At 42.4% G+C, this 27,325-nt stretch overlaps 1 protein-coding gene across 1 annotated transcript in view; it reads right to left on the reverse strand.

The window, feature by feature from the left end:
• Positions 1 to 26,048, reverse strand: part of niban1b (niban apoptosis regulator 1b) — a 34,233-nt gene extending 8,185 nt beyond the window's left edge. The window contains exons 1-12 of the mRNA XM_038998800.1: positions 25,885 to 26,048; positions 14,586 to 14,716; positions 14,351 to 14,476; positions 13,845 to 13,965; positions 11,813 to 11,977; positions 11,187 to 11,302; positions 10,573 to 10,677; positions 10,314 to 10,476; positions 8,886 to 9,073; positions 8,476 to 8,622; positions 3,114 to 3,224; positions 2,872 to 2,979 (exon numbers count right to left, since the gene is read on the reverse strand). Of these exons, the coding sequence (XP_038854728.1) occupies positions 2,872 to 2,979; positions 3,114 to 3,224; positions 8,476 to 8,622; positions 8,886 to 9,073; positions 10,314 to 10,476; positions 10,573 to 10,677; positions 11,187 to 11,302; positions 11,813 to 11,977; positions 13,845 to 13,965; positions 14,351 to 14,476; positions 14,586 to 14,716; positions 25,885 to 25,939 (1,536 nt within the window). The 5' untranslated portion in view covers positions 25,940 to 26,048. The remainder of the gene's footprint in view (positions 1 to 2,871; positions 2,980 to 3,113; positions 3,225 to 8,475; positions 8,623 to 8,885; positions 9,074 to 10,313; positions 10,477 to 10,572; positions 10,678 to 11,186; positions 11,303 to 11,812; positions 11,978 to 13,844; positions 13,966 to 14,350; positions 14,477 to 14,585; positions 14,717 to 25,884) is intronic.
• Between the last annotated feature and the right edge of the window lie 1,277 nt (positions 26,049 to 27,325).

A 27,325-nucleotide genomic window follows, 5' to 3' on the forward strand; every position in this document is an offset into this window, starting at 1 on the left:
AATTTACACCGGTCTAATGTCCATTGCTCGTGTTTCTTGGCCCAAGCAAGTCTCTTCTTCTTATTGGTATCCTTTAGTAGTGGTTACTTGCAGAATTTTGACCATGAAGGCCTGATTCACACAGTCTCCTCTGAACAGTTGAGATGTGTCTGTTACTTGAACTCTGTGAAGCATTTATTTGGGCTGCAATCTGAGGGGCAGTTAATTGACCATTTCTGAGGCTGGTAACTCGAATGAACTTATCCTCTGCAGCAGAGGTAACTCTGGGTCTTCCATTCCTGTGGCAGTCCTCATGAGAGCCAGTTTCATCACAGCGCTTGATGGTTTTGGCAACTGCACTTGAAGAAACCTTCAAAGTTCTTGAAATGTTCCATATTGACTGACGTTCATGTCTTAAAGTAATGATGGACTGCCGTTTCTCTTCGCTTATTTGAGCTGTTCTTGCCATAATATGGACTTGGTTTTTTACCAAATAGGGCTATCTTCTGTATACCAACCCTACCTTGTCACAACACAACTGATTGGCTCAAACGCATTAGGGTGGCTACTTTGAAGAATCTCAAATATATTTTGATTTGTTTAACACTTTTTTGGTTACTACATGATTCCATATGTCTTATTTCATACTTTTGATGTCTTCACTATTATTCTACAATGTAGAACATAGTACAAATAAAAAATAACCCTTGAATGAGTAGGTGTGTTCAAACTTTTGATTGGTACTGTATATGTATTAATAAGGAGGCACGGCATAGGTAGTCAGTTTCGACATTGCTAGTTTGCTTCTTTTACATAACTGAATCTGTGCAGGTGTTTTAAAACTTTTGACCAGTAGTGTACCTACCACCTCATTACAGTTTATGCTCTACTAATTATATTGTAATACTCATCAACCCTCATTAACAATGCCTTGAAACGGTACAATTCAGTCTATGACTGTATCAATAAACTGTAGCCCAGGCCAACTCTACTCTTAGAAAAAAAAGTGCTATCTAGAACCTAAAAGGGTTCTCCGGGTGTTCCCATAGGAGAACCCTTTGAGGAACCCTTTTTGGTTCCAGGTAGAACCCTATTCGATTCCATATATAAACTTTTCCCCAACGGGTTCTACCTGGAACCAAAAAGGGTTATCCTGTGGGGAAAGAAGGACACTTTATAGGAACCCTTTTTTCTAAGAGTGTATGTGATTCCAATAGGAATGTCATGAATGACTGTAACTGTCTTGAACAACAAGTGGTCCTGGAGAAGACTAGCCTACCTTTATCAGGGCAGAAGGCACCCCAACTTTCTTTTCATTTGGTAACATTGCATCATTAAAAAATCATTTTAAACCAACTTTGGGAAAAGTTAGCTAGCTAGGTTGCACATAAAATATATTTAATATCAATCAATTACAGTATCAAAGGCTTTAAAAAATTCACTAGAATTGAGCTTACCGGAGACAAATCGCCAGGCTTTCAACTGGGCTGATGGACTCCCGGTAGTTGGGATCCATCTGGGCGATCCAGGCTCCAACCATCTGGAGCAGGTGATCGAACTGGCTTCGGTCCAGACGAAAGTAACTTCGAAATTCCTCTCCAAATAGTCGAAGCTCTTGGATGAGACATTGGAACTTTGCTTTCGGAACTTTAACCATCTCTGGACCCACATAGACCTGCGCTTTCGACGGGGCTGGTCCCGGCCCAACAGCGCAATCAAGACCACTTCCTCAACGTTTGTCTCAAAGAGAATACTCTCTGCTATCTTGGCTATTTGTTATTGCATTTCGCTCCAAAATTATGCATTTTGAAGGGAAATTATTTTATAGGCTCTCACAATACATTTTTTGATGTCATCGAATAAATAATATGTATGCTACTTGGCAAATAAATGAATAAAATAAGGTAAATAAATTATGCAATCAAACTGTTTTTATTATGAAATCCCACTTTTGTTTTTACTGTATATGTGTGCAACAAAAATTCAACATTCACATTTTGCTACTTTCTGTCAAGTCTACGCATACAATTTGATGCATATGTTCGATAAATGGAACATATGTATCACACCGAACGCACTGCAACTGGCTCTGCAATGAAATGCTGCAAGGCAAACGCAGCGTTCCATTGGAAATTCATGTACTTCTGGTGTACCAAAACGCAATTACACAGTCGGTGTGTTCGACGCAGAGGCGGACCACCTGATGCTCTCCCTCCGCTGAGACTGACCGTCAGATGCAGGCACCATCCGTCCAGTAAAATAATGAAAGCAAATGATATACTTCAATTTATGATCACTCAACTGTGTCTCACAACTAATATAACTATGACCAGTGTGATCATACACCTGAAGTTTTGAAATATAATTTTGAAATGGTCTGAGAAGAACAACATTGCCAGGGAAATTCAAGCATAGCCAATACGCAGTCCTAATGTATTGGGACTATAGCCTACTGCACAAACCTCATTGCTACAGAACTGTTTTTAATCGTTTTTAACCAATTCTGAGCGGTAGATCCCGGCCTGAGTGATCTTGGCTCAGAAACGTTTGGTGACCACTGCCTTAAGGGGGTTGACGTGAGTTATTACACTATTGATCACCTTTTTTTTTTTTTTAACCACTTTATAATCAACTCAGAATGTAATAATAATAATTTAATTATTACATTATGTGAAAAACTATTACGTTACGCATTGAGCATATTTATTACATTATTGGCAATATATTACATTATCAACATTTATTACATTATAAATGCAAAATATACTACATTATTAACTGTTATTACATCATTGGCAGTTTTTACATTATAAGTTGCTACAAGGTGGGGGCCAGGTTATGTGTATTTGTTCTAGTGTTAGGTTAAAGGGTAAAGTATGTGTATTGACTCACTGTTTTGTAAGTGGGGGCCAGGGTCTTCTTGATGTGAGGGAGGGTGATCCCCACCAAGGCCGCATGAAAGATCCTTTTCCTCGCCGTACTGCTGTCATAGTCATATTGCTGCAACACACAGAGAGTTTAATCAGCATATAAACATTCATTTTGATCCGTGCTTGTCTCAGTGAGTTCCTCTGTATGCCTGTGACGTAACTGTGCTTTAGACACAGACGGGTAATAATGAATAAGCAGCGTACCTTGAGCACCTTGTGCCTGGACTTCTCCATGGCAGAGCATGCGTTGCCTGGGTTGTCCTCTATGTCCTTGTAGAGCAGCAGATGGAATGTGTACGCTGCATTCTCCACCAGCTGAACACAGGACATGGAGGAATTAACCGGGAGCTCATCAATCAATGACACACTGTGCATACAGTACTAGTCAAAAGTTTGGACACATCTACTCAGTTTTTCTTTATTTTTTACTGTTTTCTACATTGTAGAATGTAGTGAAAACATCAAAACTATGAAATTATCCAATTTTATTAGTCACATTTAAAAAAATAACATTTTTAATTTAACTAGGCAAGTCAGTTAAGAACAAATTCTTATTTACAATGACGGCCTAGGAACAGTGGCTTAACTGCCTTGTTCAGGGGTAGAACGACAGATTTTTACCTTGTCAGCTCTGGGATTTGATCTAGCAACCTTTCGGTTACTGGACCAACGCTCTAACCACTTGGCTACCTGCCGCCCCTATGTGCTGAATACATGCTCCAAACGCTTACTTACGAGCCCCTAACCAACCATGCAGTTACAAAAATACGGATAAGAATAAGAAATGAAAGTAACAAGTAATTAAAGAGCAGCAGTAAAATAACAATAGCGAGACTATATACAGGTGTCAAGGCCGTCGTAAGGAGGAGACCAAGGCGCAGCGTGATAAGTGTACATTCTTCTTTATTTAAAGAATGAACACTGAACAAAACAACAAAACGAACCGTGAAGCTAATATGGCTAGTGCAGACAGGCAACTAAACATAGAATAAGAACCCACAAATACCCAAGGGAAAATGGAAACCTAAATATGATCCCCAATCAGAGACAACGATAAACAGCTGCCTCTGATTGGGAACCAATTCAGGCCACCATAGACCTACATATTCTTAGACTTACAAACACCCCATGACATACAAAAACCCTAGACAATACAAAACAAGCATACCCACCCTCATCACACCCTGACCTAACCAAAATAATAAAGAAAACATAGATAACTAAGGTCAGGGCGTGACAACAGGGGGTTACCGGTTCAGAGTCAATGTGCGGGGGCACCGGCTAGTTGAGGTAATATGTACATGTACAGAACCTATACTGCCAATGCTTACATTGGAGGAACTCAATGCCTTCGAAGAGAGGCTTGGACGGGACGGCCACTTTTTTTTTTTAAATGTACAGTTGAAGTCGGAAGTTTATATACACTTAGGATGTAGTCATTAAAACTCGTTTTTCAACCTCTCCACAAATGTCTTGTTATCTTCTTCCTGGTACGGTGTCGCTTCCACGGGACGGTTGAGCTAACGTAGGCTAATGCGATTAGCATGAGGTTGTAAGAAACAAGAACATTTCCCAGGACATAGACATAACTGATATTGGCAGAAAGCTTACATTCTTGTTAATCTAACTGCACTATCCAATTTACAGTAGCTATTACAGTGAAAGAATACCATGCTATTGTTTGAAGAGAGTGCATAATTTTGAACATGAAAAGTTATTAATAAACATATTAGGTACATTTGGACAGTCTTGATACAGCATTTTGAACAGAAATGCAATGGTTCATTGGATCAGTCTAAAACTTTGCGCACACACTGCTGCCATCTAGTGGACAAATCTAAATTGCACCTGGGCTGGAATAATACATTATGGCCTTTCTCTTGCATTTCAAAGATGATACAATTTTTTTTAAAGAACAGTTGGTTTTTTCTATGTATTATCTTTTACCAGATATATTATTTTATATTCTGCTAGATTCCTTTTACATTTCCACAAAGGTCAAAATGTTTCCTTTCAAATGGTACCAAAAATATGCATATCCTTGCTTCAGGCCCTGAGCTACAGGCAGTTTGATTTGGGTATGTCATTTTAGGCGTATCCTGAACAAACTATAGTTTTGGCAAGTCGGTTAGGACATCTACTTTGTGCATGACACAAATAATTTTGCCAACAATTGTTATTATTCAATGTATCTCAATTCCAGTGGGTCAAAAGTTCACATACACTAAGTTGGCTGTGCCTTTACACAGCTTGGAAAATTCCAGAAAATGATGTCATGGCTTTAGAAGCTTCTGATTCGCTAACTTACATAATCTGAGTCAATTGGAGGTGTCCCTGTGGATGTATTTCAAGGCCTACCTTCAAACTCAGTGCCTCTTTGCTTGACATCATGGGAAAATCAAAAGAAATCAGCCAAGACCTCAGAAAAAAATTGTAGACCTCCACATCTGGTTCAACCTTGGGAGCAATTTCCAAACACCTGAAGGTACCACGTTCATCTGTACAAACAATAGTACACAAGTATAAACACCATGGGACCACGCAGCCGTCATACCGCTCAGGAAGGAGACGCGTTCTGTCTCCCAGAGATGAACGTACTTTGGTGAGAAAAGTGCAAATCAATCCCAGAACAACAGCAAAGGACCCTGTGAAGATGCTGGAGGAAACAGGTACAAAAGTATCTATATCCACAGTAAATCGAGTCCTATATCGACATAACCTGAAAGGCCGCTCAGCAAGGAAGAAGCCACTGCTCCAAAACCGCCATAAAAAAAGCCAGACTATGGTTTGCAACTGCACATGGGGACAAAGATCGTACTTTTTGGAGAAATGTCCTCTGGTCTGATGAAACAAAAATAGAACTGTTTGGCCATAATGACCATCATTATGTTTGGAAGAAAAAGGGGGAGACTTGCAAGCCGAAGAACACCATCCCAACCGTGAACCACGGGGGTGGCAGCATCATGTTGTGGGGGTGCTTTGCTGCAGGAGGGACTGGTGCACTTCACAAAATAGATGGCTTCATGAGGAAAGGACAATTATGTGGATATATTGAAGCAACATCTCAAGACATCAGTCAGGAAGTTAAAGCTTGGTCGCAAATGGGTCTTCCAAATGGACAATGACCCCAAGCATACTTCCAAAGTTGTGGAAAAATGGCTTATGGACAACAAAGTCAAGGTATTGGAGCGGCCATCACAAAGCCCTGACCTCAATCCTATAGAACATTTGTGGGCAGAACTGAAAAAGTGTGTGCGAGCAAGGAGGCCTAAAAACGTGACTCAGTTACACCAGCTCTATCAGGAAGAATGTGCCAAAATTCACCCAACTTATTGTGGGAAGCTTGTGGAAGGCAACCCGAAACGTTTGACCCAAGTTAAACAATTTAAAGGCAATGCTACCAAATACTATATATGTATGTAAACTTCTGACCCACTGGGAATGTGATGAAAGAAATAAAAGCTGAAATAAATCATTCTCTCTACTATTATTCTGACATTTCACATTCTTAAAATAAAGTGGTGATCCTAACTGACCTAAGACAGGGAATTTTTACTAGGATAAAATGTCAGGAATTGTGAAAAATGTATTTGGCTAAGGTGTATATAAACTTCCGACTTCAACTGTAGGTAGAGTTATTAAAGTGAATATACGTAGATGATAACAACAGAGAGTAGCAGCGGTGTAAAAGTGTGGGGAGGGGTAATGCAAATAGACTGGGTAGCCATTTGATTAGATGTTCAGGAGTCTTATGGCTTGGGGCTAGAAGCTGTTTAGAAGCATTTTAGACCTCGACCGGTACCGCTTGCCATGCGGTAGCAGAGAGAACAGTCTATGACCAGGGTGGCTGGAGTCTTTGACAATTTTTAGGGCCTTCCTCCGACACCGCCTGGTATAGAGGTCCTGGATGGCAGGAAGCTTAGCCCCAGTGATGTACTGGACCGTTCGCACTACCCTCTGTAGTGCCTTGCGGTCGGAGGCAGAGCAGTTGCCATACCAGGCAGTGATGCAACCAGTCAGCATGCTCTCGATGGTGCAGCTGTAGAACCTTTTGAGGATCTGAGGACCCATGCCAAATCTTTTCAGTCTCCTTATGGGGAATAGGTTTTGTTGTGCCCTCTTCACGGCTGTCTTGGTGTGCTTGGACCATGTTAGTTTGTTGGTGATGTGGACACCAAGGAACTTGAAGCTCTCAACCTGCTCCACTGCAGCCCCGTCGATGAGAATGGGGGCATGCTCGGTCCTCTTTTTCCTGTAGTCCACAATCATCTCCTTTGTCTAGATCATGTTGAGGGAGAGGTTGTTGTCCTGGCACCACACGGCCAGTTCTCTGACCTCCTCCCTATAGGGTGTCTCGTCGTTGTCGGTGATCAGGCCTACAACTGTTGTGTCATTGGAAAACTTAATGATGGTGTTGGAGTTGTGCCTGGCCGTGCAGTCATGAGTGAACAGGGAGTACAGGAAGGGACTGAGCACGCACCACTGAGGGGCCCCTGTGTTGAGGATCAGCGTGGCGGATGTGTTGTTACCTACCCTTACTACCTGGGGGCGGCCAGTCAGGAAGTCCAGGATCCAGTTGCAGAGGGAGGTGTTTAGGCCCAATGTCCTTAGCTTATTGATGAGCTTTGAGGGCACTATGGTGTTGAACGCTGAGCTGTAGTCAATGAATAGCATTCTCACATAGGTGTTCCCTTTGTCCAGGTGGGAAAGGGCAGTGTGGAGTGCAATAGAGATTGCATCATCTGTGGATCTGTTGGGGTGGTATGCAAAATTGGAGTGGGTCTAGGGTTTCTGGGATAATGGTGTTGATGTGAGCCATGACCAGCCTTTCAAAGCACTTCAGTGCTAAGGGTCAGTAGTAATTTAGGCAGGTTACCTTAGTGTTCTTGAGCACAGCGCATGCTCGGAGTCGGTCAGCGCATGCTCGCAGTACACGTCCTGGTAATCCGCCTGGCCCTGCGGCCTTGTGAATGTTGACCTGTTTAAAGGTCTTACTCACATCGGCTGCGGAGAGCGTGATTACACAGTCTTCCGGGAACAGCTGGTGCTCTCATGCATGTTTCAGTGTTATTTGCCTCGAAGTGAGCATAGAATCAGTTTAGCTGGTAGGCTCGTGTCATTGGGCAGCACCTGAGTGTGCTTCCCTTTGTAGTCTGTAATGGTTTGCAAACCCTGCCACATCCGACGAGCGTCAGAGACGGTGCAGTACCATTCGATCTTAGTACTATATTGACGCATTGCCTGCTTGATGGTCCGTCGGAGGGCATAGCGGGATTTCTTATAAGCTTCCGGGTTAGAGTCCTGCTCCTTGAAAGCAGCAGCTCTAGCCTTTAGCTCAGTGCGGATGTTGCCTGTAATCCATGGCTCTGGTTGGGGTATGTACGTACCTCATGAAGCTGGTTGAGAGAATGCTAAGAGTGTGCAAATCTGTCATCAAGGCAAAGGGTGGCTACTTTGAAGAACCTCAAATATAAAATATATTATATTCACAACCACTGAGACTGTCTGATAAGTATTAAAGTGTGGAAAATCTTAGTTAGTCACTTAGTGTGTGCGTAATGTTTACCTGCTGTAGGTCTATCTGGGTGCTGTGGACCAGGCTGCTGATGTTGGAGAAGCCAAAGCGTTCCTGCAGGTCGTGCAGCTGGTCGTGGAGAGAGTTGATCCTCTGGTAACAACTCAACAGATTTGGCCTACTCAGTTTAGCTAGGGCCTGGATAGAGGGAGAGGGGAAGAAGGGGATGAGAGGAAGGAGAGAGAGGGTGATGAAAAAGGAAGCAACAGAAAGGGAGGACGGGTGATGGAGTTTGATAAAAAGGGAATAGATGAGAAAGAGGAAAAAGGGGCGAGGGAGAGAGGGAAAAGGCGAGAAGAAAGAGCAAGCGGAATCAACAGGCAAAGTGGGGGTCAATAGTTTGAGTAAATGATAGCTCAGACAGGACTGTTTATGAGAAGAAGAGGAGAGGAAGTTTGCACCTGCTTGAGTTCATTGGTAACCCCGCCCTCCTGGAAGTCCTGACACAGTTGGTCCATTTGGCTGTCACTCAGGAGCCGTGCTTCCTGGAACCCTGAGCTGATTGGTCCCATCAGCTCCTCCAGTACGGAGGCCAGGTAGGGCTGCACTCCCTCCGAACAGAACTTCTCTGCTGGCTCCAATACACTGGCTACAGTAGGACAGATACATTCATTAGCTGCTCTGATAAACTGGCTACAGTAGGACAGATACATTCATTAGCTGCTCTGATAAACTGGCTACAGTAGGACAGATACATTCATTAGCTGCTCTGATAAACTGGCTACAAGCTAGGGCTTGGTCAATAGAACAAGATACAGTACTGTACATTGAATCATAGTTTAAGCTCTCTCTGGATTGAATCTATAGTGCTCCTGTTCCATTAATGCAATAAAAACAGCGTTTAATGAATATAAAACAAGTTATCTATCTTAAGTGCTGCTGACTAAAATGGATAATTGTAACTCGTTGAACGGAGGGTATTGTCATGGCTTGTGTGTAAACTGCCTGGGCACGAATATTGTATAAAGTCCAGTGTACAGTCATCAAATCTGCTGGGTGGCATTTACTGTCCCCACAGAGACATTCACTCTCCCAGGGAGTTAGCTAGGTATCAGTGTCAACAACACTGAACAGAACAAAAGAATAATGTACACCAACGCCCCAATACCACACCCTGACCTAAGCCCTGCTGGATCTCCAACAGGTCTACCCAGCCCCCTAAAATCAGACACACACAATCTCACACGTACGCAAACGCAAGCACGCATGCACGAACATGTGCGCACACACACACACACACAGTCTTGTATAACTAACCTTTGCGGGCACACACAATTCAGTCCCATTCAAAATCCTATTTTCCTTAACCCCTAGCCTTAATCCGAAAACCTAACGTTAACCCTAAACCTAAACCTAACCCTAGCTCCTAACCCTTAAACTAACCCTAGCTCCTAACACTAACCGTAAACCTAATTCTAACCCTAACACTAATTCTAACCTTAACCTTATACCCCCTAGAAATAGCATTTGATCTTGTGGGGACTAACAAAATGTCCCGTTAGTCCATTTTTTTGTTTGTTCACTATTCTTGTGGGGGCTTTTGGTCCCCACAAGTATAGTTATACACACACACACACACACACACGTACACACAAATACATGCAGTTAATCTGCCATGTTCACGCTCATATGGATGCATTCATGTAAAACAGTATCATGTGACAAATTACAAGTAAAGGATTGCATTTGTACAGCCTGTTTGTCTTGTAGTGACTGAGAGCTGCATAGCCCAAACTCTCTTGCTGATTTCTAAATGAACCCCTAACCGTAAACAAGTATAGTATGGGGGCAGATTTTGGATTGATTCTCTCTCCAGGGTTAGTCGGTACCTCGTAGTTTTCCCTCCAGGTAGGTTCTGGAGTTGAGGATCTGGTCCATATCAGAGCGTATCAGCACCTCCTGCTGGTGAGCTGCCTTCCTACACTCCTCCTTCAGAGCAGACATACCCTCAAATAGACACTCCTGCACCAGGATATAGGCCGCTTCTACGGTCTGTGGTGCAGAATAGAGAGGGGTTAGGGTTTAAGGAAATAAACACACGCACACGGGTCATTATCATCATACTTTAGTATTGGTAGCGTGACTCACAGCGAACCACACTCTCTTCCTCTCTGTCTTCCTGGCTTTTAGATGAGGCAGCATGTCCTTCTCCAAAGAGGGCAACAGCTCCTCCATAACCAGGTTGGCCAGTACCTATACACACACAAACACACAATGTATTTGTACAAATCTTACGAACCATGCATATCAAACATCCAAATCATATGAGAACACGCAGATTGATTTACCCCTGAAAAACATGCCGGTGAGTAATACTGCAAACACATGGTGAAACTACAGAGCAAAACTCTCTGGGAGCAACATCTCTACACTTGGCGTTGAAAACATTCGACGCAGTACTAAGCTATGATGAGAGAGGTGTAAGAACAGACACACACACACACACACGCACAAATAAGTGAATGCGGAGGTGTGCGAGTGCAGTAGGACAGTGGCGGCCTCCTTGCAGTAAGAGGGGTTGTTTCCTGCACCTCTAACTTAACTTCCTGGTATCACAAATGCTCCCTGACCACACAATTGCCCAATTATACTGCCATCAACTAACAGGGGATGGGGGGGGGGTAGAGAGAGAAAGAGTGTCAAGGGAATCCGTATCTGCTGATGTGAGTGTTTTAAGCATAGAAACAGAACCAGTAACCTACCCTGACGTCACTGCCAATTAGCATTTTCCAGGAGTCATAGCTGCCCTTCTCCTGTCTGTAGAGGTGGACTGCTTTGAGGAAGGCCTGCACCTCAACTGTCTTCTTCTTTAGGAAGTCTGAGAGAGAGAATGAGAGAGAGAGAGAATGAGAGAGAGAGAGAGAGACAGAGAGAGACAGAGAGAGACAGAGAGAGACAGAGATAGAAAGAGATAGAAAGAGATAGAAAGAGAGAGAGAGAAGTGGGAAGAAATGTGTGATGCTTCTCTGTCTTTTAACAAGGAAGTCAGATCTGGGCTGTGTTCCAATTGCCTACTTGTCTCCACAAAGTGTGCACTAACAAAACATGGTGAAAACATGGGCTAGAGGGAGTTTCCACTATGTCCCATACACACAAGAGGGGGGGGGGGGGGGGGGGGGGGGGTAAGTGGCTGCACACTTCAGAGTGAACGGTAGAGAATTGGAGCACAGCCCTGGCCTTAGTTCTGACTGAGCCTTGTGTTTGCTCTCCTCCCTCAGGAGACCCTACATGAAAATGTTATTCAAAGTTAAGCCTATGCATATTTGCTTCAGTGCTGGTGTGGCGAACCTGCTACCATGGTAACCGTTCGTTCTGGCTGGTTAGTTACCTTGGTTCTGGTGGCGGATGCAGTCGGAGAGGATGGAGAGGAATTCAGCTTGGCGAGCATCCTGTCGGAAGCAGAAGTAGTAATCCCTACGGTACGGAAGCCTGAGGTACACAGGGAACTGTCCAGGCATGCCAATTATAGGAGGGGCAAACTTTTCATTCACATCTGCAATGGAAACACACACATCATCATGTTGGTCATACCACATTGGCAATTACTATTACACACATCATGCTGGGCCACACATACACCCACCCAGACGCACCCACAGACACACTCACCCTCACATGCGCACACCAGCCTGCCTGGTTTTTCTAGAGGAACACACTGGCCATTCCAAAGGACGAAACATTTGATGATCAAGTATCTATTTTAAGGTAGTATTCATCTCTCATGAGAAAACATATGATCAAGTGTGATAAAAACAACAGCCTCGGTCTGCATTTGTGGCCGTCTGTAATAGGAAAGGTAATGCTGCTTCTCCCAGAGAAGCAAGGACTCAAAAAACGAACACCCACTCACTGTGCTCTCTACACATCTAAAAGCAGTTGAGGTGGGAGTTTTGGGAACAACAAAGTATTCGACTGAAATTGGGCAACTTTCAAAATAAGTGTTCGGAATGGCAACAGAAACTAAATGAAAGAATCTGCAAACAGAGAGACACAGCATGTATCAGTGCTCAGTGGATGGAATGGTAATATCAGTCCGGATATAAAGACTGGTTTCCCTACGCTTCTGTGTCCCTGTAGGCAGGTTTGAACAGGTTTTAGGCCAGAATGTTTGTTTCCAGGGTATTTGCATTGACATTTCACTAGACAAGTAGGAAACGAAGCAAACCCCACATAGAGACTGTCTGCGAGAAGGGATTACCATTGTGAGTGCGCAATGTTGTGTAGCAACAGACAGGGCGTGTAACTTAAGCCATACACATTCACACTCACTCACACACACCCACCTACTCATTCAAGGGTTATTCTTAATTTTGACTATTTTCTACATTGTAGAATAATTTGTACTCATCAGACCAAAGGACAGATTTCCACCGGTCTAATGTCCATTGCTCTTGTTTCATGGCCCAAGCAAGACACTTCTTCTTATTGGTGTCCTTTAGTAGTGGGTTTTTTGCATCAATTTCGACCATGAAGGCCTGATTCACACAGTCTCCTCTGAACAGTTGATGTTGAGATGTGTCTGTTACTTGAACTCTGTGAAGCATTTATTTGGGCTGCAATCTGAGGTGCAGTTAATTGACGATTTCTGAGGCTGGTAACTCTAATGAATTTATCCTCTGCAGCAGAGGTAACTCTGGTTCTTCCTTTCCTGTGGCGGTCCTCATGATAGCCAGTTTCATCATAGTGCTTGACGGTTTTTGCGACTGCACTTGAAGAAACTTTCAAAGTTCTTGACATTTTCCGTATTGACTGACCTTAATGATAATTAATGATGGACTGTCGTTTCTTTTTGCTAACTTGAGCTGTTCTTGCCATAATATGGACTTGGTATTTTACCAAATAGGGCCATCTTCTGTATACCACCCCTACCTTGTCACAACACAACTGATTGGCTCAAACGCCTTAAAAAGGGAAAGAAATTCCACAAACAAGGCACACCTGTTAATTGAAATGCCTTCCAGGTGACTACCTCATGAAGCTGGTTGAGAGAATGCCAAGAGTGTGCAAAGCTGTCATCAAGGCATATGGTGGCTACTTTGAAGAATCTCAAATATAAAATATATTTTGATTTGTTTAACACTTTTTTTGGTTACTATATGATTCCATATGTGTTATTTCATAGTTTTGATGTCTTCAATATTATTCTACAATGTAGAACATAGTACAAATAAAAAATAACCCTTGAATGAGTAGGTGTATTCAAACTTTTGATTGGTACTGTATATATATTAATAAGGAGACACAGCATAGGTAGTCAGTTTCGACATTGCTAGTTTGCTTCCTTTACCTAACTGAATCTGTGCATGTCATACACAAGTATGGATACCCAAAACGGACATCCTATTACATGATATACTCACTGTTGGTTTCAGAAACAGGGAAGCATTTGTCCACCATGGCCATGTATTTCTCTTCTGTGGTGAGCACTGTGCCCCCTGTTGGCAGCAGCTTGTGGCGCGGGGGCACACCCTTCACAAAGGTCTGGAAGAAAGGAGTCACTGCACGAGGTCTATTTCAATTTTTCTGTTATTTATTTAGCTCAAATACTGTATACACTTTTCTTATGCTGCTTATTCATTCACCTATTCAGACAAAATGTCTCCCCAATTTTTTTTTTTTTACCTTTACTTAACTAGGCAAGTCAGTTAAGAACAAATTCTTATTTTCAATGACGGCCTAGGAACAGTGGGTTAACTGCCTGTTCAGGGGCAGAACAACAGATTTGTACTTTGTCAGCTCGGGGATTTGAACTTGCAACCTTTCGGTGACTAGTCCAACACTCTAACCACTAGGCTACCCTGCCGCCCCAATGACTATGTCCTCCTTATGGCTGTTAAAAAGAGTGTCATAAGAGTGTCCTGCTCACCTCGAAGCTGCTGTGGCACTCCAGGCAGTAGTTGCCACGCACCACCACGTACCTCTCTTCCCACCTGGTTGCTTCAAAATGAAGGACTTGTTCCTCATACAGCACCTCCCCCGCCTCCGGAGGACCCTGGATCAACACAGAGATTATGTCTTGATACCATGTCCTCAGCGGTAATCAATGGAGAGATCCATTGAACACATACGCACACGCACACACACACACACACACTCCTTACCCTCTGTTTGAGGAGCTGTTTTATTTTCTCTTTTGGCTGCTGCAGCTCATCCTGGACTTGGGAGAAGAAGACCACAGAGTACTGTGTCCTGTAGTGGGGACCGAACTCTTTCAACTCTGCCTCTGCACAACCTACAAACAACATCACCCAATCATACAGTAAATAGCATTATACACTAAATATACAAAACATTAAGAACACCTGCTAGTAGTCCCGTAATTGAGCGGAAAAAGGGGAAGTTCTAAAGGGGCCACTTCGTGAGGTTTACTTCAAATGAATCAATATGTATATATTTTTTTAAGTTGGCATATTAGATTTTATTGTTTAAAAAACGTATGAAAGAGATTAGTGTTTTTTCACTATCTAATCATGACATGGGGTTATTCAATGACAGACATGTATTTGGTTCAAATCTATCACATGATGGTTTCATTTTAGAGAGAGACAAATAATCATGTTTTTTTGCATAACGCTACAGTATATATCCGCCTCACTTTTACAGAAATAAGTAGTACTGCTAGGTTTATCAACATCAAAGTTAGTGCATTCATCTTAAGATAGCTAGGTGAGACAACCACATATCAGTCCAATATACAGCATATGAACATTCCATTCCAGCTAAAAACTGTATATATAGCATTTAGCAAAGAAATCTAAAATCTAGTAATAAAACATCTGAGAACAGTAACATTTTACACACACATAAGTAAAATAAATCATTTCTGGTATACAAATTCCCCTGGCTACGGGAGTGGATTGTGTCCCGCCACTCCCCCTCCGCCAACCCCTCTTTTACGCTGCTGCTACTCTGTTTATCATCTATTCATAGTCACTTTAACTATACATTCACACACATATCACCTCAATTAGCCCAACTAACCGGTGCCCCCCGCACATTGGATACCCGGACTATTTGCATTGTGTCCCGCCACCCCTCACCCGCCAACCCCCTCTTTTACGCTGCTGCTACTCTCTGTTTATCATCTATGCATAGTCACTTTAACTATATGTACATATTACCTCAATTAGCCCAACTAACCGGTACCAACTATATATTGCCTCGCTACTGTTATTTTCAGTCATTTTACTGTTTTCTTTTCATTTGTTGTTGTTTACCTAATACCTATTTTTTGTTTACCTAATACCTATTTTTTACTTCAAATTTGCACTGTTGGTTAGGGCTTGTAAGTAAGCATTTCACTGTAAGGTAACCTGTTGTATTCAGCACGTGACAAATAAACTTTTATTTGACTTTGATTTGAAAATGCCACGGCACTATCTGATGTGTGGAGACATTTCACTGCAGCTAATGTGGAAGGAAAAGCTGTGTACATTTGCAAATACTGTCCCAAATGCAGAATCATCTGGCCAAGTGCATAAAGTTTCCTCAGCGCTCACAACACGCAACCTCTGACAAAAGTCCCTCTACTTCTATTCGATGTGAAAATGATGAATCAGACACCTTATTGATAGCAACAGCTCATGGTCCTCCTGGAATCAGACGTTTTTTTGACTCAATGGAGAAACGTAGTCAGAGAAATGCTGATGTTATGTCATACTCGAGCTGTGTACGCAACCGGTTCACCTCTGATGCTCACAGGCAATGTGTATTGGAAGAGATTTCTGAATGTTCTTCGCCCAGCATACTCCCCTCCAACCAGACATGCTTTATCTACTCATTTGCTGGATGCAGAGATCAACAGAGTTCAAGTGAAGGTAAAGCAAATCATAGAGAAAGCAGACTGTATTGCAATCATCTCTGATGGGTGGTCGAATGTTCGTGGGCAAGGAATAATTAACTACATCATCTCCACCCCTCAACTAGTATTCTACAAGAGCACAGACACAAGGGACAACAGACACACCGGTCTCTACATTGCAGATGAGCTGAAGGCAGTCATCAATGACCTTGGACCACAGAAGGTATTTGCACTGGTGACAGACAATGCTGCGAACATGAAGGCTGCTTGGTCTAAAGCGGAGGAGTCCTACCCTCACATCACACATCACAGTGTGTCATCACTACCGTGTCTCACCACCTAGGCCTGGATGTGGGCAAGGTTCTTGGCAGCCTGGCGAAGTACACTTCCAACCAAGGTGTTCCGGTGTTCCGTACCCCAGTATCTGTGTTGTTGTGGATTTGTATGTGCTTATGTGTGTATTTCAGGAAATGGCTTCCTGAAGTCCTAAGCAGCTGATTGGTCGGCCCCATTGATGATTGGAGCTCTGACCCCGCCCTCTCGTCAGGAGATACAGCTGTTTTCAATTACCGACTCCTTCTGCAGCTTTAAAATCCCGTGTTCCTTTGTTAGGAGGGAGCTTCTTGCTATGTCCTGTGTTACGTTGTTGGTCTCGATGAATTTTTGTAAATTATTTTGTAGCTGGTCCTGCTGCCGTTTGTGTATGCCATAGGACTGTGATTTTGATTAGTGAAATTGTTCACTTTAAGTTTGTATTGTTCTGTTTCATTTGTTCCCAGGGGGGAAGGGGAAGGGGAAGGCACCTTGGGAGTGCTTTGGCAGGAGGCCTGCGGGCATACATATACCCGTAGTATGTACTATGTCTATGCACACTAGGTAAGACCTGGGTGGCCCATCCCCTGTACTTTGGTTAGTGTGCTAGTTAGGTAAGTTGTGGGTAGGTAGGAGATAGGGCTCTTTTACTTTCTTTGCTTTGGTTCCGTCCAGCCCCTTTTCCCCAAATTACCGTGTGAAGAAATACATTTGCTGTTAATGGTAATATATTCTGCATCTGTTATCCTTTCCTGCACCTACAGTCACATACCTCTTTCACTCCATGGGGAGGTGAGTGTAGCAGGGTGTTGCGTTCCCTCCAAGAGGCGTGTGTAACACAAGGGCTTTGGGATGGAGATGCAATATAGCAGTCGTGCCAACATGTCTCACCAGCCACCTGGTGGAAGGGACTTTGTGGATCTGAGGCTCTTTCCCCTGTTGCCTCCATCATCCTCCAAATCCCAACATCAGCCGCCTCGGAGCGCAACTGGTCCTTGTTTGGGAACACACACCAAAGCACGTAACAGGCTGACCAATACAAGGGTTGAAAAATTGGTGGCCATCTGGGAAAATGTGAGGCTTTTTGAGCCTGACAACGATCTATCCTCAACAAGGTTGGAAAGTGACAGTGAAGATGAGGCCTCAGTCTGATGTTCAAGAGGTGGACATTGAGGAGGTCCAGGGAGAAGACATGGAAGCCTGAGAAGAAGACAACCAGAGCTTTAGTTTCTAGACTATCATTTAACAGATATATGCTGAAAATGTTTTTGGGAGATGTGATGGATCATTGGGGATCCTTCAATATTCCCTTTTGTTCAGTGAAATCATCCCATGTGAAGAGTCAACTAATTTCATTAAAGTAAAATTCGTAACTAAATAATTGATTTCTATTGGAAGGATTTAATCATTTGCAATTGTCTACGTATAAGGTAAAAGGTTTGTATGTCTCCATTTGATATGGAAATATATCCAATGCAAAAAACATCTACATTTAAATTGTATTAATTTGCATATTTCTGTTTATTCCCAGGGAAAGTTTCCACCTGAATATTCCTCAATGTGCAACCCTACTAGTCACACACTCCCCCGCTGGCTGCCAGCCTGTCACATAGCGTTTGCATATCTGCTGAGCTTTGAAAGTTAAAACAATGATAAACAGTCATGGTTTTACATACTAAGCTTCCTGCGATCAGGCTGGCCAATCCAGAGCTGGCTCACAGGGGGGAGTTTACAACTGTGTGTAAATAGTGTTCTGTTGAAGGAGGGCAAGCTCAACAGGCTATACCATTACATCATCCATCCACAACCCCATGTATTGCATTATGGAAAGGAGGTTTTGCAGCCTAATTCTGTGGAGTGGGTGTTGTCACATTAAAAAGGGTTCTGTGCTCAGATGAGATTGTGAGGTGTGTTCTATTATCGTCATGACCTGCTCCTCAGTATCAGTTAGCAATAGTGTTGCTGTACTGGCGACCTCAAGTGATGTATTGACTGTGACAACATTGTTTTCACTGCAGGCTTCAGCTGTGGTAGATATGACATAGCAGGGTGCCATGGGATGCTGGGACTAATGTGTGTAATAAGAATGTAACATTGAATGACAGCCAGAAGCAAGTCTAATATTTCCCCAATGAAAAATATATCTCTGCACTGTGTACTATAATAAGCATCTTTGTCCTCACAATGAGGAAATGCCTGGGATGTTGAGTAAGAGGGCTTTTGTGGACAATAGGTGTATTTTCTTTACAACTACCTTATGCAGCACAACTTTAGAATTACAACCTGCAAGACAATGTATAGTAGTTCAGGATAGTAATATGTTAAACGCCACCTGGTCCTAGCCACAGCCATACCTGAGCTGCTAAGCTCACATATTTTGGGGTGTGATACTGCTCCCGGTTTCACTACGAGCTTTGGAAGCTTTTACATTTTCTCTTTACTGAGCCCAAGGTCATCCAGTCTGTCTCTCTCTCGCTCTCACTCTCTGACATTTGCTCTCTCTCTCTCTGACACTTGCTCTCTCTCTCTCTCTGACACTTGCTCTCTCTCTCTCTCTCTGACACTTGCTCTCTCTCTCTCTCTGACACTTGCTCTCTCTCTTGCTCAAGGGGTCACAGCCCACTGGGCACAAACTGGTTGAATCGACATTGTTTCAATGTAATTTGTCAACGTATTATGACATGGAATCTTGTTGGAAAATACATTGGATTTGAAAAAGTCATCGCCTGTTATTTGAGGGTGGCATTTCAAACACAGGACTATGTCATCATGGTAACCAAATTTCAACAGACAAACTTAGTATAAAATATGTTGAATTCGTACCCTTAAAACTACGTCAGATCTTCAGCGTTTTATCCACTATCAGAAAATAACAATAGGCTGGACAGCACCTCCTACTGGATGATTTTTCTATCTACAGATACCCTTCGGTCTCCCATCCAGGGTTTAAACCAAGCCCAGTCCAGCTATTACATTGGTAATAGTCAGTGACAATGTGCTATCATAAGAATGACTGAAATTCTACCCTCAAAACAAGGGTTTACATTGATGCTTTTTTTTTTCAAATCCAAAGTATGTTCCAAGTAGACTCCACATCACAATTATGTCAAAACAATGTTGATTCAACCAGTTTGTGCCCAGTGGGCATGTTCAAGATAGCATACTTAGGTCCTCACAGGACCCTGGAGATCATCACAATTGCTGTAATAATCTGCGCAGAATCTCAAATGGATTTGGTCACTTGCACCTAAATGTACAGTACCAGTCAAAAGTTTGGACACACCTACCCATTCAAGGGTTTTTCTTCATCAAAATATTACCCAATTATCCATGTTGAAATGACGTAGGGCAGTCAAATTCCACGTGACCGTTTAGTTGTGGTAATTAGGCTCCTCCATGCTCTGATGCTGCTGATGGTCATTAGTAGCCTACCAAACTTGCTTATTTGCCTGGTACTCAGCACTCTATTATCCCTCTAATCACTCTGATGTCATTGCAAATGTAATCAAACACTTCATGAGAGCCCATGAGCTCATGTTGCGCAACATTTCTATAGGCTGTGCAATTGCGAGAGAAAACAGAGTGATGGCTTCTATTAAAAGGAGAATGATCCCATCAGCTTTCTATAGGCTAGGCATAATATATTTATTATCTTTCCTAATATTAAGAACATTGCTTATCTTTATAACATTATTATAGCCTACCTGGCTGGCATGAAAATTAACAACGGGGATAGCGTCCTCCATTCGCTATTTAAGTGAAAAGATGACATGCATTTTTTCCCCTGCCCCTGTTTCGAGACAGGTGCATGATATGATAATGGTCCATTCTAAATCAAAATAAATGTCACACATATATTATTTAGTGTATGTAAAGTAGAGGTCGACCGATTAATTAGGGCCGATTTCAAGTTTTCATAACAATCGGTGGTCGGTATTTTGGACACCTTTATTTAACTAGGCAAGTCAGTTAAGAACACATTCTTATTTTCAATGACGGCCTAGGAACGGTGGGTTAACTGCCTTGTTCAGGGGCAGAGCGACAGATTTTTACCTTGTCAGCTCGGGGATTCGTTTTTGCAACCTTCCGATTACTAGTCCAACACTCTAACCATCTGCCTTACATTGCACTCCACGAGGAGCCTGCGTGGCAGGCAGGAACGGTTCCATATTTCACTGAAAGAATAAACGTTTTGTTTTCGAAATGATAATTTCCGCATTTGACCATATTAATGACCAAAGGCTCTTATTTCTGTGTGTTATGTTATAATTAAGTCTATGATTTGATATAGCAGTCTGACTGAGCGATGGTAGGCAGCAGCAGGCTCGTAAGCATTCATTCAAACAGCACTTTAGTGCGTTTGCCAGCAGCTCTTCGCTGTGCTTCAAGCATTGAGCTGTTTATGACTTCAAGCCTATCAACTCCCGAGATTAGGCTGGTGTAACCGATGTGAAATGGCTAGCTAGTTAGCGGGGTGCGCGCTAATAGCGTTTCAAACGTCACTCGCTCTGAGACTTGGAGTAGTTGTTCCCCTTGCCCTGCAAGGGCCGCGGCTTTTGTGGAGCGATGGGTAACGATGCTTCGAGGGTGGCTGTTGTTGATGTGTTCCTGGTTCGAGCCCAGGTAGGGGCGAGGAGAGGGACGGAAGCTATACTGTTACACTGGCAATACTAAAGTGCATATAAGAACATCCAATAGTCAAAGGTATATGAAATACAAATGGTATAGAGAGAAATAGTCCTATAATTCCTATAATAACTACAACCTAAAACTTCTCACCCGGGAATATTGAAGACTCGTGTTAAAAGGAACCACCAGCTTTCATATGTTCTCATGTTCTGAGCAAGAAACTTAAACATTAGCTTTTCTACATGGCACATATTGCACTTTTACTTTCTTCTCCAACATTTTGTTTTTGCATTATTTAAACCAAATTGGACATGTTTCATTATTTATTTGAGGCTAAATAGATTTTATTGATGTATTATATTAAGTTAAAATAAGTGTTCATTCAGTATTGTTGTAATTGTCATTATTACAAATAAATAAGAATCGGCCGATTAATCGGTATCTGCTTTTTTGGTCCTCCAATAATTGGTATCGATATCGGCGTTGAAAAATCATAATCGGTCGACCTCTAATGTAAAGACAGGATTAAATCAAGAATAGTCTGATGAGTGACAATATTAGCCTATCACTTGTGAGATGGTGCTGACAGAGATGTTTGCCTCGCTTCAAGTCCTTAGGAAACTATGCAGTATTCTGTTTTTTATGTATTATTTCTTACATCATTGTCCCAGGAAATCTTAATTCTTATTACATACAGCCGGGAAGAACTATTGGATATAAGAGTGACGTCAACTTACCAACATTACGACCAGGAATAAGACTTTCCCAAAGCAGATTCTCTGTTTGGACCACTTCCGAGGACGATGGATCTAATCCCAGAAGCCGACCCAAGACAATGGCGCCGCAGATGGGGCTCCGTAGACGTACACATCGCCAACCGCTCCCGAATATACTACTCGTCAATGTCCAGTCTCTTGACAACAAGGTACACGAAATTCGAGCAAGGGTTGCCTTCCAGAGAGACATCAGAGATCGTAACATTCTCTGTTTCACGGAAACATGGCTCTCTCGGGATATGTTGTCGGAATCGGTACAGCCACCGGGCTTCTCCATGCATCGCGCCGACAGAGATAAACACCTCTAGGAAGAGGAAGGGCTGGGTGTATGCTTCACGATTAACGACTCATGGTGTAATCATAACAACATACAGGATCTCAAGTCCTTCTGTTCACCTGACCTAGAATTCCTCACAATCAAATGCCAACCATATAACCTTCCCAGAGAATTCTCATCAGTTATCATCACAGCTGTGTACATTCCCCCTCAAGCAGATACCACGACGGCCCTCAAGGAACTTCAGTGGACTATGTAAACTGGAAACCATATATCCTGAGGCTGCATTTATTGTAGCTGGGAATTTAACAAAGCAAATTTGAGAACAAGACTACCTAAATTATATCAGCATATTGATTGCACTACGCGCAGGGGTAATACACTCGACCACTGCTACTCTAACTTAATAGGTATACTACTAGGTATTAATGACGCCACGTAAAATGTTGTGCTACACATGCAACACAGCATTCCTAACCTAGCCCACAATGTCTGCTGTGTGGATTGAGCAGTCAACAAGTCGAGCAGTCATTTGAAAGAGTAAGAACATTTCAGCGAGACAACTCAAAGGCGAAATCCATTAACGCCAAGATAATGGAATTCATTGCTCTTGACAATCAACCGTTCTCTGTCGTGGGTGATGTCGGCTTTTGCCGATTGGTCGAGCACCGTTACACACTACCAAGTGCGCTATTTTTCAGATGTTGTCCTACCGGAGTTACACAGTAACTGCTATTAGCTTCACGACTGACATTTGGACCAGCGATATCAGCCCCATGAGCATGCTGAGTCTGACAGCACAGTGGGTCCTCGAGGATTTCGTACTGAGGAAAGTCGTTTTGCATGCTCATGAATGTGCTGCTTGTCATACCGCTGCTGCCATTTCAATGGCATTTGAGAACATGTTTGAAACATGGAAACATGAACACACTAGCTAGCTCCATTCGAACAACTGACTCGAGAAATAAGGTCATCAACTGCGCCTGCAGCAGACGTGATACCCTCTGTCATGGCATTGAAACGCCTGCTCAGCAAAACTGCCGACACGGGCTGTGAACAAGCGATTCGGTGGCATTCTCGCTTTACTGTGTCGCCACCATGCTCGATGCTATGTACAAGGACCGCTACTTCGATGCAGACAATAAACAGGGTTTATGTGAAATGTTACATACACAGCTGGACAAGATGGAAACAGACACAGTGACAGTGCACACCGAGGAAGAGAGGCCACGGACAGACAGAGCTGAAACTTCACTGCTTGACATGTATGATGAAATCCTGGTTGAGAATGAAACGACTGAACAAATGAACAATGAAACAACACAGCAAGTAAGTGAAAGAAAGAGGTTTTGATTATGTTTTACTGGTAATGGGGACATAAGTAATGGCCAACAAAATTACTTTTTGGTCAGTGTGTGTAAAATTATTTAACTAGGCAAGTCAGTTAAGAACAAATTCTTATTTACAATGACGGCCTACCCCGGCCAAACCCGGACGGATGTGATACAGCCTGGATTCAAACCAGGGACTGTAGTGACACCTCTTGCACTGAGATGCAGTGCCTTAGACCGCTGCGTCCATGTGTGTGTGTTAACTATTTAACTGTACTAGAATGCTTAAAAGGCAGCTAAAATTTTAAATATGGGGGGGGGGTTATGGAAAATATTGGATATCAGTATCGGCCAAAAATGTCATATCGGCGCATCACTATTAATGTACAATTATGCAAATCTCTGTTATTATTCATTTCAGATAGTTGTTTATGGTAGAGAATGACATAGCCAAAGCTTAACATCCGAAAGCACTGTCCATTAGCACCTGCTAACACACACACACACAAACAACAAATGAGAGAAAGAGAGAGATAATAATCCTTTGTCCACAGTCCCCACCCATATGTTTCTCAATAGACACCATGGTAACCTGAAGAGAGAAAGGTAAAACAGGTCCAGGAACTTTTTGACTGCTTCTCACTTTTCAGCTGCCTGCACGGCTAGAAGGGGTGACCTTACTTGATAAAGCCCTGCCAGATACAGACAAACAGCAGAACCAGGACTAGGGTGAAACTCCAAAAGGTTATTTCAGGAAGGTTCTATGAGGCTACTGTATAATTCCCATGACATCCTCCTATGCTCCGATGTATATTTATTTGCTGTTCTCTCCACATCTCCAGTCTGTCTCAGGCTAGTGATGTAGCATGATGTATCCTACAGCCACATCACATCACACCAGTGACCATCCACGCCTCCTGCAGATTTGGAACTTTTGATCTTTCTCAGATGACATTGACCAAGCAATTGGTGATTTGATATTTTTACATAGTAGGATCCTCAAGTGTTAGTCAAACATTCAGTACCAATCAAAACTTTTGACACACCTACTCATTCCATGGTTTTTCTTTATTTTTACTAGTTTCTACATTGTAGAATAATAATAGTGAAGACATCAACACTTAATTTGTGGAATTTCTTTCCTTCTTAATTTGTTTGTGGAAGAGGAAGAGTCTTGGTAGTTCCAAACTTCTTCCATTTAAGAATAATGGAGTTCCTGGGGATCTTCAATGCAGTAAAAATATTTTGTACCCTTCCCCAGATCTGTGCCTCGACACAATCCTGTCTCGGAGCTCTACGGACAATTCCTTCGACCTCATGGCTTGGTTTTTGCTCTGACATGCACTGTCAACTGTGGGACCTTATATAGACAGGTCTGTGCCTTTCCAAATCATGTCCAATCAATTGAATTTACCACAGGTGGACTCCAATCAAGTTGTAGACACATCTCAAGGATGATCAATGGAAACAGGATGCACCTGAGCTCAATTTTGAGTCTCATAGCAAAGGGTCTGAATACTTATGTAAATAAGGTATTTATGTTTTTTATTTTTAATATATTTGCAAAAAATTCTAAAAACCTGTTTTCGCTTTGTATTGTGTGTAGATTGGTGATGATTTATTTTGTTAATACATTTTTGAATAAGGCTGTAACGTAACAAAATTTGGAAAAAGTCAAGGGGTCTGAATACTTTCCGAAGGCACTGTATCTGTATTTTCTTGACCAAGCATATCAGGTGAAAAGATATGATGAATAGAAAAAACAGTTCCACTGAGAAAGACCAAATCAAGCTAACCACTGGGCAAAAACTGGTTGAATCAACATTGTTTCCACGTCATTTCAACCCCGCCAAAAATATATGATGTCTTTGAATCAATGTGGAAAACTGATTGGATTTGTAAAAGTCATTAACATAAGGGAATTTCGGATTTTTTACACCGAATTTAACCTAAATCCAAAAACAGGATGACATTTGTTCTTGATTATGTGTTGAATTAACCTTATTTGACAACTCAACCAAATTAACCTAAATCAAAACTAGACGTTATACTCACGTATGTGCCCAGTGGGTAGCAGCCTATGCGACAGTGGAACAAAATATTGAAGACGGTGTGGATTTAAAAAAAGTTCATTAAATTGGTTTGTAAAATTTGTCCGCGGAAAACAGAGTTGCGTAATCTTGCCACTCTCGCAGGTACAGACTACCACGCAACCGCGTCTGGAGCAGACAAAGTATGAGCACACATAATCATTTTGTAAAGGTTTTCCTTTACCTCGTATGTAGTTGGATCCATGTTCATCTAGGAGACTAGAAGGTGATAACCCCATGTTGGCGAGCTGGTTTTGGAGAAGAGTCTACTCTCCGCAGGTATGGTTCACTCCTCAGGTGTACTGTGTCGCATCGATCGTGGCGCCGCACGGTGGAGACGCCTCTCTCTGTCTTCCGCTCAGTGACTGTCATTCAATGACAGGCGGGCGTGGATAGAGTGGACAGTCCAGCTGTTATTGTGAACTCCCCATCCCACAAGCGCGACTTCCTCGTTCTCGTTCATCATCTCGTTTATTCATCGGCCCCTAAAGATGTAGATTCGTATTGCTTCACGCCAGGAGGCAAGATAATAACCTCAGTCTGGTATGGAAAATACAAGACACCAAACAGCCGATTCCCACAAAATGGGAGCAGGCAGCCTCAATCAATCTTTCATTTAGGGGGGGCTTGTCCAACTCAAGCTGTCATAAAAAAAATATCACCCCCCTCCCCAAATGTAAAAATATTTTCACATGACCCTCCCCTTGTACTGTAAAATGAATTGAACACCCTCCCCCTCATATAATAAACTCAATATAATGTTTACGACCCCGAATAACAATAAATGTAGCGACCCTACGTTTTTAAACGTTGATATCAACTTTGCAACATGCTATTATGGCACAGTTGATGCCAGGCAGGGCTACGGTCTGAAGGTTCAGAGCTAGCCGACCACCACAGATGAGCTTATTGTTTCATTACTTCACGATCAGAGCTGGTTGCAGACAATGATCAGCTAGGAGGAATCAGATTTTCAAAATGTTGATGCCACATTTGTAATTATATAAAATATATGCAACAAATTTTCCACCAAGAGGTTTCTGTGCCAATGCATCACACAACCAATAAACAAAACACCTACTTCGGGGACTTCATTGTCATGGTCTGGGTTTTCAACACTACAATAAATAAACTAGAAAACAGAAAACACATCCCTCCCTATCCTGTAGGCTTACCCAGTATCGAAGGCTTGGCTTGACAATTTCTAAATGTCATTAAAAACTTCTTCAGGCTAGGGTAATATTTTCTCAATTTCCGCCTGACTGACGTGCCCAAAGTAAACTGCCTGTTACTCAGGCCCTGAAGCCAGGATATGCATATAATTGGTACCATTGGATAGAAACCACTTTGAAGTTTGTAGAAATGTTAAAATAATGCCTGAGACTATAACACAATAGATATGGTAGGAGGAAATCCAAAGAAAAAACAACCAGAATTCTTTTTTTTTGAGAACCCATGCTCTTACAATGGAAAGTATAGGGGCAAATCCAAATCCATCTCCCAGATTGCAATTACTATGTCTTCCACTAGATGTCAACAGTCTTTGTTCAAGGTTTCAGGCTTGTTTCTTCCAAAACGAGGAAGAATAATGAGTTTTAGTACTGGGATACAGACTTGGAAATTCG

This window comes from Salvelinus namaycush, chromosome 8 (genome assembly GCF_016432855.1).
Source record: "Salvelinus namaycush isolate Seneca chromosome 8, SaNama_1.0, whole genome shotgun sequence".
Lineage (NCBI taxonomy): Eukaryota > Metazoa > Chordata > Actinopteri > Salmoniformes > Salmonidae > Salvelinus > Salvelinus namaycush.